The sequence below is a fragment of the Cebus imitator genome, unplaced genomic scaffold, assembly GCF_001604975.1.
Source record: "Cebus imitator isolate Cc_AM_T3 unplaced genomic scaffold, Cebus_imitator-1.0 Scaffold21, whole genome shotgun sequence".
In the NCBI taxonomy this organism is placed as follows: Eukaryota; Metazoa; Chordata; class Mammalia; order Primates; family Cebidae; genus Cebus; species Cebus imitator.
Window position 1 is genome coordinate 5,196,549 of NW_016107336.1, and position 12,219 is coordinate 5,208,767.

The 12,219-nt window shown below is 41.8% G+C and overlaps 1 protein-coding gene across 3 annotated transcripts in view; it reads left to right on the plus strand.

Annotated features, from left to right (window-relative positions):
* The first annotated feature begins 3,675 nt into the window (after positions 1-3,675).
* The window catches only part of RNF144B (ring finger protein 144B), a 136,671-nt gene continuing 128,127 nt past the window's right edge, over positions 3,676-12,219 (plus strand). For all 3 annotated transcript variants that reach the window (XM_037736025.1, XM_017521659.2, XM_037736026.1), the window contains exon 1: positions 3,676-4,075. In XM_037736025.1, the coding sequence (XP_037591953.1) occupies positions 3,803-4,075 (273 nt within the window). In that variant the 5' untranslated portion in view covers positions 3,676-3,802. The remainder of the gene's footprint in view (positions 4,076-12,219) is intronic.

The window sequence follows — 12,219 nt, forward strand, 5'->3', positions numbered from 1 at the left end:
CCCAGGTTCAAGCGATTCTCCTGCCTCAGCCTCCCGAGTAGCTGGGACTACAGGCGCATGCCACCACTCCCGGCTAAATTTTTGTATTTTTAGTAGAGATGAGGTTTCACCGTGTTAGCCAGGATAGTCTCGATCTCCTGACCTCGTGAGCCACCCACCTTGGCCTCCCAAAGTGCTAGGATTACAGGCGTGAGACACCATGCCTAGCCTCACATGTGACATCTTTGCTTACTACTCATATCTGTCTCGCACAATGCTACACAAGACACAAGACAGCAGTGAAAGCTGAAAGCATAAAATGAAGGGCTACGAAACCAATCCTGTCTTATTTTAGTGCAAATATTAATGATAACTCTCCATTAACGTGAAACAATCCAGGGAAGTGTTAACCCAGACAACTTAGAGAGACAATACGCCTTAACCAGGACTGTCCAGGGCAGAAAAAGACCTTGGTTATAGGGATGGGACATTATCTTGGGAGTTTTTGCATAGGAGCACTAGAGGGCGCTTTAGACTATAAGAATCCTGCTTTGATTTACAGAAGGAAATATACTCTATCAGATTGACTTACACATTTCAGCAGTGGACGGTTTATACATTGGTATTCCTAAGACATGGAGAAATGCAATACAAATGTTTTGGTGTTCTCCCTCCCCATGCTGGAGTGGTCATGATAATACTGTTTTATTTCAGATTAAATCTTCAGAAGCGCATTTTAGTTGTCAAACGTGTCAAGCATTGAGGGTAAAAAATGTCACACATTGTTAGTAAGCAATGAAAATTGAGTATGATAAACCGATTCAGATAACAACTTACTTTGAATGCTCTTGATGTGCTAGGTATGTTTCCCAAACCTTTTATGCAGGACACATTTAAATTTTGTAACACAATTCTATGAGATAGGCACGACTGTTGTTTACACTTTGTAGATGAGGAAACCGAGGCACTTGGTGTTGAAAAGACTGACCATGGTCACACGTCTAGTGCAGAGATAATGTGCTGTAAACCATTGTACTGTACAGCTGTGCAAGACGGCTGCATGGATAATAGTGAGTAATATCCCCATGAGTGAATGAATGAATACTATCACATAGATACGAAGCATATGGGAAAGAAGTAGAGAAAATTGCACTGCATATTTTTTTCCTAGTGGCTGGCCCAATTATTTAATGAATTCCATTCCAGCTCCCAAGAGTCCAGTGGAATCCACGCAGGGTTGGAAATGGATTCGTCTATGTTACACTCTGGCTTACCTGGAAAAAAGTGAACAGGGACTCACAGTCACTCAGACAACCAGCCCTTGAGAGTTTGGCCTGGGGATGGAATAGAGGGGCATGAGGAACAAGTGTGGGAGGAATGGGGTCCACTTTTGGAGAAAACAAAAATGCAAGGAGGAAAAATAGCCTCAGCTCCCTGGCAGACTTGTTTTCTAAGACCAACTCAGGAGAGGGTCGAGGCTCTCTCTGTGTTGCTCCATAGAGGGCTCTAGGAGCCAGGCGCCTTCGGGGTGACAAATGTGTCCACCCCTAGTAGAACCAGAGAGTATGAATAGATGCTGAAGTCCTAGGACTAAAACTGGTTTTGGTGAGGAATGGGTGAGGTAGGGGTTGGGGAGGAATGAGTGAGGTTGTCCCCCTTTTTAAACATTTCTTTTGTTGTATTTTTTATTATGATAACATATGCATCATATAAAACTGACCAGCTCACCAGTTTCACATGTGCAATTCAGTGGCAATAAGTAAATTTCTTTTATTTCTTTCTCTTTTTTTTCTTTTCTTTCTTTTTTTAATTTTTCTTTGAGACGGAATCTCACTTTGTTGCCCAGGCTGGAGTGTGGTGGCATGATCTCGGCTCACTGCAACCTCTGCCTCCTGGCTTCAAGTGATTCTCCTGCCTCAGCTAGCTTCCTTCCTTCCTTCCTTCCTTCCTTCCTTCCTTCCTTCTTCCTTCCTTCCTTTCTTCTTCCTCTCTTTCTTCTTCCTCTCTTTCTTCTCTCTCTCTCTCTCTCTTCCTTTCTTTTTCTTTCTTTCTTCTCTCTCTTTCTTTCTTCTCTCTCTTTCTTTCTTTTTGACAGGGTCTTGCTCTGTCTCCTAGGCTGGAGTGCAATGGCACTATCTTGGCTCACTGAAGCCTCAACCACCCAGGCTCAAGCAATCCTGTCACCTCAGACTCCTGAGTATCTGGGACCCACAGGTGTGTGCCACCATCCCTGGCTAATTTTTGTATTTTTTGTAGAGACAGAGTCTCCCTGTGTTGCCCAGGCTGGTCTTGAACTCCTGGGCTCAAGCAATTCTCCTGCCTCAGCTTCCCAAAGGCACTGGGATTACAGGCAAAAGCCTCCATGCCCAGCCTGTGAATTACTTTTTCATAACCACAAATAGCAACTCTCCATTTCCTCCTCTCCCAGCCTCTGGCGATCACCATTCTACTTACTGTCTCTAATGAATTTGACTACTTTAGGTAACTTGTGTAAGTGGAATCATATTTACTTGTCCTTTTGTGTATTTGTCTTTTTGTGACTGGCTTATTTCATGTAGCCTAATGTTCTCCAGGTTCATCCGTGGTGAAGCATGTGTCAGGACTTAATGTTTCTGTTAATGTTAGAAGACCAGAGAGGAGATGGGAGGACGTGGTCCGACTTGCACTCCTTGGGTGGCGGTGAGAGAAAGAGAGTAGGCATGATGTACCATTCTCTTGCCCTTCAGGAAATACCATGCTTCCTTCCAAGGCCAGCAAGTGGTATAATTGATCAGGACACAGAAAACGAGCCTCCCATTCTCAAAACCTATCTCCCCCTTCCTTCTCCACACTGCCTAAAATACACAGACTTAGAGATCTGTTTGATTTAGCTAAGAGAGCGCATGGGGACTTGAGGTGGGGAGAAGAAGCTGTCAGTCATTTACTTTATTAAGTATTACTGTAATGTGAAGTAGAATATCAGATCATTTTCCAGCTCCATCCGCCCCAGCTGAACTAATGAAGCAGGAATTGTGGAGTTGGAGTGGAGAGTGGCGAAGGGTTGCCATTTTGGGCACGTATGTGGCAGCCTCATACTACACCATGAGAACCCCTGGAATCTGGGGAGAATGGGAGAGAGAAGGAGAACCGGGTGTTCTGAGAGCCCTCAGCTAACTTGAGGTTCCAGTACCAGAGCAGTTAACAATGCTGCCCTGATGGGAAGTGAAGGGGTGCTGGGCATGGGTGTTCCCTGTGTGCCCTTCACAGGGTATGTCTGCTTGGCCGGAGGTCTAACGCCTAGTTGTCTGACCCGTGACCAGGAGGGCTCTCTCGCAGGAACCTTGTTTATACTGGCAGATGTGCCCACATGACTCTTGTCTGATCAGGTCCAGTTTATGGCTGCCTGACTGTCACTCTGGCGCTGGGAGCCTGACTTTGTGCTCTCAGTGTCCTGGAAAAAATCAGGCCTAGGGCAGCCCCTAGTTCTTCAGATCGAAGGTGCAAATTCAGTACAGTACCCTAATAGGAAACAAGTCCAAAGATTGTCACTTAAACAGTTCCTGGGCAGGGAGGGCACCAGGAGTCTTTGGTCCCTAGGTCACATGAGAGGCAGGAATGAAGGATCAGGTGGAGAGAGAGAGAGAGAGAAAGAAACATGGCAATAGCAGCAGAATAGGGTGTGTGTCGGTTTCAGTTCCTGGGTAAATGCACGAATGGTCCCTTTAAAGGAAGCAATAGGCAAGCAGGGAGCCCGTCAGCTAGTGGTAGATATGTCTCTGAGCTCTTATCTCTGGCCACCAGCTCGAGCCATTTGGGTGTGGTGTAGAAAAGAGAAAAAAGGGAGATGGACAGAGGAGCCAGCCCTGCTCTTGCAAGTCTTAACCAGGACCAGATGGGACACACCCCCTCACGCACCCAGCTGCTGTCCTTGAACGCATTTAAGATCTCTACCTCACCTGGAGTTTTGAAGGGACGGGGAAGAGCTAGATTTTCCGACCTTACTCTCTTTCTGGCAGAGTCTCTGGTCACAGATGTGGAAGAAGTTTCCAAGGCTGGTCCTGGGTCAAGCAATGAAAACAGAATTTATTCGTGGAGACAGTTTATGTTCCATTCAGCTGTAAGTTATAGCGACCATGACTCTGAGAGTCTGCCTCGTAGGTTGATATAATTTGACACCCATGGAAGGAGGGGCCTCCTTTCACCTGAATGTGTTTCTGTCCTAGCTTTTTATCCTTGGATTGGTTCGTGAAAAAGAAGCCAGCATGGACTGAATTATGTGTGGATTCAGGAGACAGGAAGCAGGTTTCTAGGTCTGTGTTGCTGACCTAATTCTGTGTTATGTTTTCAGCTTTGCTGACCTAATTCTGCATTATGTTTTCATTGAATGAGCTGATTATTTTTATATCCCTTTCTGGTAACTGAATTACTTTTACTACTTTCAGTTTTTCCATGTCCCAACTTACTGCATTTTACGTGTACTTGAAAATTGACTCCTTAAGCTATTTTTCATTCTTTTAACCAGCAGGAACAACTTTGCCTGTTTATTATTTGAATAGCAGCATTGCTGCTGGTATTACAAGCTTGCTAGTTTTGGCATAATTTGTATGTGTAATAAGTTAATATTTGTTGTCAAGGCTTTAAAGGGGCTGTGTCTTTGGTGTTGCATTTTAATAGTTAATGAACCAATGGAATCTTTTTACTTTCATTGGCTTTCTTGGGTGGTTAGATATGCATCATCAGACCTGGTTCACTTTCACCAACCCTGAATACAGGTTTCTTGTTAAACAAGTCAGTTCCTTGTTTCTGAAAGTTACGTTTACTACATACTGTGATGACTGGCATTGTTTTTTGGGTTTCAGTTTCAATGAAAACATTTACTGAAAAAATGTTCTCTTTACATTTTGAAACTGTGATACTCATGTTAGCTCGTGATCAGCACTAGCATTTGAGGAACATTCTAAATTCAATCTCTCAGGCATTTTGGTTTCTTTGTGTCTAAAACTTACCCAATTATGCCTGATTTCCACTGGTAAGACATAATAACACTTTTGTGCAAATTGGATGTTTGTATCACTTCCCTGCTTTTTAGTAAACTTTGAAATTCTTTTCAATTCCAAAAGCTAAGTGGGAATAGTAGCTAGATTAAGCATGTATTTTTTTTTGAGAGAGATGGTAGCCTCAACCTCCCAGGCTCAAGCAATCCCCCTGCCTCAGCCCCCTGAGTAGCTGAGACTACAGGTGGAAAGCACCAGCCCAGCCAAATTTTTTAATTATTTTATTTTATTTTTTGTAGAGACGAGGTCCTCCTGTGTTGCCTAGCCTGGTCTTGAACTCCTGGCTTCCAGCAGTCCTCTCACCTCTGCCTCCCAAAGTGCTGGGATTATGGGTGTGAACCACCTCACCTGGCTTGTGAATGACTATGCTGGGCTAACTTTTAAAAATAATGAGCAGAAGGCGGGTGGATCACTTGAGGTCGGGAGTTTGAGACCAGCCTGGCCAACGTGGTGAAACCCCGTCTCTACTAAAAATACAAAAAGTCACTCGGGAGGCTGAGACAGGAGAATTGCTTGAATCTGGGAGGCAGAGGTTGCAGTGAGCCAAGATCGTGCCATTGCATTCCAGCTTGGGAGACAGAGTGAGACTAAGTCTCCAAAATAATAATAATAATAATAATAAACAGGACATCATTGCTTGAAAATTATTTCTAAAAATCAGGACATTCCATAAAGAATTGTTTCTATGGAAATATTAATCCCTTCGTGTTGCAGGCCTTGTAGATGTCATTGGGTTTTGTGTGAGAAAACCATGCTAAATGTAAATAAGTATATTTAGTAACTCTTTCAAGGACAATTACTTCCTTTTCCCAGGATACATTTATTTTACAAGAAGTGATAAAGTGAATATTTTGTAAGAAATCCACTTTTAAAATTATTTAATGCGATGTTTTTTGGCACATCAAATATGCAAATATAGTGTTTGCATTTCCCTTTCCTGTTACTAAAGAGAAAAATAATTTTAGTGAAGAAAGCAGAAGAAAGGTCTTTTTGGTCTCTGCCCTCCACTCTGACCTTGTTTCTTTGCTGTAACAGTATTTAACAGAGTCGTTTGCTCTAATTACATAGTTCATCTTGCAGCAGCCTCAACTGATTGATTTTAAAATCAGATTAAAACAAAACTTTCTTCTCGTGTGTGCAACCCCATAATTTAGACTGTTCTGAATTTTAAAAGAATGCTTAGCCAGTTTTTTTCTCCAACCATAATTTGATATAATTTCCTTTAAAGCAAGAAAATTGTACTACATTCAAAGATCCTAGATTTAGTTGTCTAGGGACTGTTTCTGATGATCGGGAGAAATTAAGTGGACCACCATGTAATGTTTTCTTGTATGAGTAGTGGGGAGAGCCAGGGCTGGGAGATGAGGGTTAGTCTTAATCAGCTCAGCAGGAAGAGTTGGCAGAGCTGGGATTCTGCATCTTTGACCTTTTAGCATTTCAGCGGGTCTTTGTTTTCATGTGGACTTTTCCCTCTCCTTCATTTTTTTCCTATTTTTTTTTAAATATAAACCATTTAAAAATTGGTAATATTTAGATGCCCTCTGAGCTTTGGAAAGGCATTTTTTTGTTGTTTGTTTCAGTCCGTTGAGTACATTTAGTTCTGCTGTATCTGCATCAGAAACACCCTAAGTGTAATAAAGCACGCAAAGTATTAACTCTCAAGTTCTTTCTTGAGTCACTTCAGCTGTGGAGTTTCTCTTCCTCTTGCTACTTAGAAAATTGGGACCTTTGGCAGGAGAATCACTTGAACCTGGGAAGCAGAGGTTGCAGTGACTCAAGATCTTACCATTGCACTCCAGCCTGGGCTACAAGAATGAAACTCTGTCTCAAAAAAAAGAAAACTAGGCTTTGGAATTGAGGAGTCCCCAAGCCACAGAAAGCTCCTCCATCGCTCCAAGTCCTGCAGACCAAACATCTTTCCACTTCCCCGTGTAGGTCTGGCATTTGCTCTATGATTTGGTAAATGCTGAAAGGAGGAGCTTTGGTCTCAGCAATTTTAAGCAGTAGTTCCACTTAGCACTAGTTCCACAGAGTAGCAGAAAGAGAACTATGTCAATTTGACGATGTATATTAAATAGAGAAACAAGGGATTGGTTTAGATATATTGGTGACTTACAAAGAGGAAGTTTGGGGTGGTGATTAAGGCCAGATCACTGGCTTTAGATAAATCTGATTCAAAATCTGGATGAGCATTATTAACAAGTCAGAAAAACAGTAGATGTTGGTGTGGGTGTGGTGAAAAGGGAACGCTTATACACTGCTGGTGGGAATGTAAATTGGTGTAACCTCTACAGAAAACAGTATGTAGATTTCTTAAAGAACTAATAGTTGTATCATCTGATCCAGCAATCCCAGTAGTATCTACCTAGGGAAAAACAAGTAATTATACAAAAAAGACACATGTATGCATATATTTATAGCAGCACAATTCAAAATTGCAAAGATGTAGAATCAACTTAAGTGCCCATTGACCAATGAGTGGAAAAGGAAGATGAGATATATATACATCATGGAATACTGTTCAACCATAAAAAAGAATGAAATAATGTCTTTTGCAGCAACTTGAATAGAGTTGGAGGTCATTATTCTAAGTGAAGTAACTCAGAAATGGAAAACCAAATACCGTTATGTTCTCATTTATAAGTGGGAGATAAGGCATGTTCACACAAAGGCATACAGAGTGGTATAATGTGCTTTGGAGACCCAGCGTGGGGAGAATGGGTGTGGGGTGAGGAATAAAAAGCTAGATATTGGGTACAATGTGCACTACTCAGATGACAGGTACACTAAAATCTCAGACTTCACCACTATACAATTCATCCATGTAGCCAAAACCACTTGTACTCCAAAAGCTATTGAAATAAGAATAAAGTGAGAAATGTTAAAAAAAAAAATACAAAACAACACCCCACAAAATCTGGCTGAGCCACTGACTAGCCAGATGACCTTGATTTAACTGAGAGTTTTTCATCTTTAAAGAGGATATATAACACATAGGGGGTTATTATGGGAATAACATACCTATTGTGACATCTAACACACAGTAAGTCCTCAGTAATGGGTTATTTTTCATCAATATTTTGTCATGTATGTGCAAAGTGAGAAATAGACATTGCAAATTTCCTTGTGGCTGTCTAGTTGAAATAAGAATGATGGATATTGTCTTCAGCCTGAAATGTACCCACGGATAAGGAAATTTGATGTGATGTTCAGTGGTGTTGATATGCTGGAGGCAATTCTCCCACCTTCTACCTGATGAACTGTTGGTTTTCCTTTAAACCCCACTCTTTGTCCATATCCCCGACCCTTCAGGTAGCTCTTTCCTCTCCTCGCTGTTGTGTTTGCACCCAGGCCACTCTTCTGTTGTTACCTGGATCATGGGGCTCCTATGTTCTTCCTCCTAGGCTGTGAGCATTTGAGACAGGGATTATTTTATTCATATTCTCCTTCCTCCTACCCACTGTCTAGCACAGGACTTGGCATATCCATTGGTTGGACTAAAATGGATTGAATTTAATTGAATCAGATCCTGTATAGAAATCAGCATCATGCAAAATATTTGGGGCTCACAAGGCTGTTGGCTTAGTCTGTGAGGTGCCTCATTTTATAGCCTTGTTTTTGATTCCAGGCCCCAATCTTAGCTAAGCACCAGATTACACATCACATTTGATATCATTCAGGACTGTTAATTGTCATTGCAGACAAACAATGTGGTGGCATTCAACTGCCAGCAGATTTCAGGTTTCTTGAGGCTCAACAGTTGGATTTGCTGTTCTCTGGGATATGAACAGCTGTGTGGTTCAGGCTTCTGGAATTAAGAGAGCCAATGTGATAATAGCGAATAAAAGCTCAGGTAGAAGTCAGGAGTCATGCTCAGATGTCATGGCTTTCCTGGTGAGAATGTTCAAATGGATCTATCACTTTATCTTGACCAGGGGCAGTGGCTCATCTCTGTAATCCCAGCACTTTGGAAGGCTGAGGTGGGAGAATCACTTGGGCCCAGGTGTTCAAGACCAGCTTGGGCAACAAAGTGAGGTCCCGTATCAACAAAAATTAAAAAAAAATTAGCTGGGCATGGTGATTTATACCTGTAGTCCTAGCTACTTGGAAGGCTCAAGGGGGAGGATTGCTTGAGCCCAGGGTTTTGAGGCTGCAGTGAGTTATGATCACGCCATTGTGCTCCAGCCTGGGCAACAAAGTGAGACCCTGCCTCAAAAGTACAAAACAAAACAAAACAAAACCCAAAAAACCTTTAACCTGCCAATGGGGGTATTTCTTCATTCACAGCTTCTATTACAGGATTACTTTGTATCCTTCAATATCCTTTTTAAGAAAATGCAAATAAGTTATTCCACTTATGGTGCCCATTGCTATTATTTCCTTTTACAATTATAACAAAAATAATTTTGTCATAGAGAGAAGGATGGTGTTACAAATTAATTTACTTGAGGTCAAGTTTGCTAGGCAGGCTGCTGCTTCAGAGATAGTTTTCCACGTACACTTTGCCATCTCTAATAACTTCCCTTGTACTCCTGTACTCAACTAAGCATATCCTGCTTTTACATAACGACAGGTTCCTGGAGAACCTGTATGTAATCAGAATCTTTGGAAGACATTTAAGATATGTTCTTTTGAACATGCGAGCTATCCATTTTCTTTTCAATAGGTTTATACCCCATTTACTTTCTCTTCTTCGTTATTCTTAAAACAGAAAGAGCTTCCACAAAGGAATATTTGGGGTTCTGAGCAAGGGATGTCAGATCCTTCTCCCACCCATCAGATGCCTTGCTCTGATTAAGGGAGGCGTAGCTTAGCTCCTTTCATCCCCAGAATAACTTTGTTCCAGCCTCATGGGTCCTTCTTGGTCCTAAAGACAGTTTGAGATGATGTCAGATAACACCACATGTAAGACCTCTGCTTCCCATAACTTTGAAGTCACAGGCCCTTCTACCCAGCTGGAACCAAAATAGCAAAAGGTTACATGCCACAGGCCATCCAGGAACCACTTAGACCAAAGATAAAGATAACCCTAGGTTTCTCTGGTGTAACCCTAGGACAGGGTGGATGCAAATCGTATCTAGAAACAGGCCTTGGGTGCGGTGACTCATGGCTGTAATCCCAGGACTTTAGAGGTCAAGGTGGAGGATCACTTGAGGCCAGGAGCTCAGGACCAGCCTGGGCAACATAGCAAGACCCCCATCTTTACAAAAATAAATAAAAGCTGAGTGTGGTGGTACACGCCTGTAGTCTTAGCCACTCAACAAGATGAGCAAGAGGATCAGTTGAGCCTAGGAGTTCAAGGTTACAGTGAGCTGTTAGTCTGGGTGACCGAGCAAGACTATCTCAAAAAAAAAAAAAAAAGTAGAAACAGGCATATGATATGTGCTTGACTAATATGTGTTGGCTAAATTAATGAATGAATGAAGGGTAAAATCACCTAGGAATTTCTGAATGTCTGTTAGACTGTTCTTAAGTAGTAGTATCATCAAATTCTTGGACTCCCTTCATATCCACATGCTTAGATATAGTTACTGCATTCACCTGTAAATTTTCACAGGAGCTCTTTTAATAGTGGTTTAGATAGAACTTCTCTGTAATTCATTCTATTTTTTCAAAGTATGAATATAATACCCATGATGGGATGACTTACTATCTGGCTATCACTGCCATACTGTTTTAGGCCATCCTGCCCGCTCCCTCCAACCAGTCCTTTAATTTTCCCTGCTTTGCTTAGTGCAGGTGAAGCATCCCTGCCCTTTGGCCTCTTCCAACAGAGCCAACTTTCTGCTGGATGTCAGCAAGAGTTAATCAGATATGCTCATCTGAGCACATGCATCAGCCAAAGTGTGTGCCACTGTCTCACATAAAACGAAGATGTTTCCTAAAGATGTTTAAGGAAAGCAATTAATTGTGTGAATTTCAGGCTAATGGGGGAAATTCTGGCTTCAGCATTAGAAAGGTCAGGATATAAACCTGGCTCCTGAAATTTATTTGCTGGCTGATCTTGACCAACCCTTCTGAGACTCAGTTTCCTCAGATAAAAAATGGGAATGATGATTCTAACTGGCAGGGTTGGTTGGTTATTTATTTATTTTTATTTCTTTTTTTGAGACAGAATTTCTCTCTGTAACCCAGGCTGGAGAGCAGTGGTGCCATCTTGGCTCACTGCAACCTCTGCCCCCAGGGTTCAACAGATTCTTCCTGCCTCAGCCTCCCCAGTAGCTGGGATTACAGGTATGCACCACCATGCTTGGCTAATTTTTGTAGTTTTTAGTAGAGACGGGGTTTCACCATGTTGACCTGGCTGGTCTCAAACTTCTGACATCAGGTGATCTACCTGCCTTGGCCTCCTAAAATTTTGGGGTTATTGGCATGAGCCACCGTGCCCAGCCAGGCAGGGTTGTTTAGATTAGGTGGAATAACAGATGTTAGCATGCCTAGCACATTATAGGCTCTATTAATTGGCAGGTATAATTGTGGTGTATAGAGCCATTTTAAACTTCTCTGAAGTTATATTCCTTATGTGAGTTTCTGCCTGGATAGCTGATGCCAAGAACTGGTTTCCCTTGGAGTTAATAGGAAAACTCTTTCAGTTGGAATTGGTATCCAAACACTTAAGCATCATTATTCTGGATGTTGGTTTATTATTTGCTTCATGTAGGTTGTTTTATTATTCTTAAATTATTTCCCTTTGGATTTATTGGCGTCTCTTCCAGTGTATGTGATGCTGACCACAGAATAATTTGATAGTTGAAGGGATGAGGCATTCAGTTGGAGGCAGTAGCTTTTCCCTGAAAGCAGGTCGATGTTCACCCTTAAATAAAGGGGTGGCTTTACTTGTATTCACAGTAAAGGCAAGAAAGTCTCTTACATTTACGTATACAGGGTCTAGCAACTACCCTAAAAGAGTCACACAATTATAACTTGAATATATGTTAAGATTAGATTTTTCTTGCGGGGGGTGGGGGAAACTATTTTTCCTTACATGAAAAAACCCCAATTAAAATATTAAGGAGCTTTAGAAGCCTTTGCTAAAGGCTCTTAGATGATCTGGGCTGTTTATTAACTCATTCATCCAGTGTACTTAATTCCTTTGGGCTAAGGAGGAAATTTTTTTCGCCTTAATTTCCACACTAAATGAAACACTTAGACTCTGGTATCTATTTTTCATGAATGAATATGAGAGCTGCAAAAGTCATTGAATTTG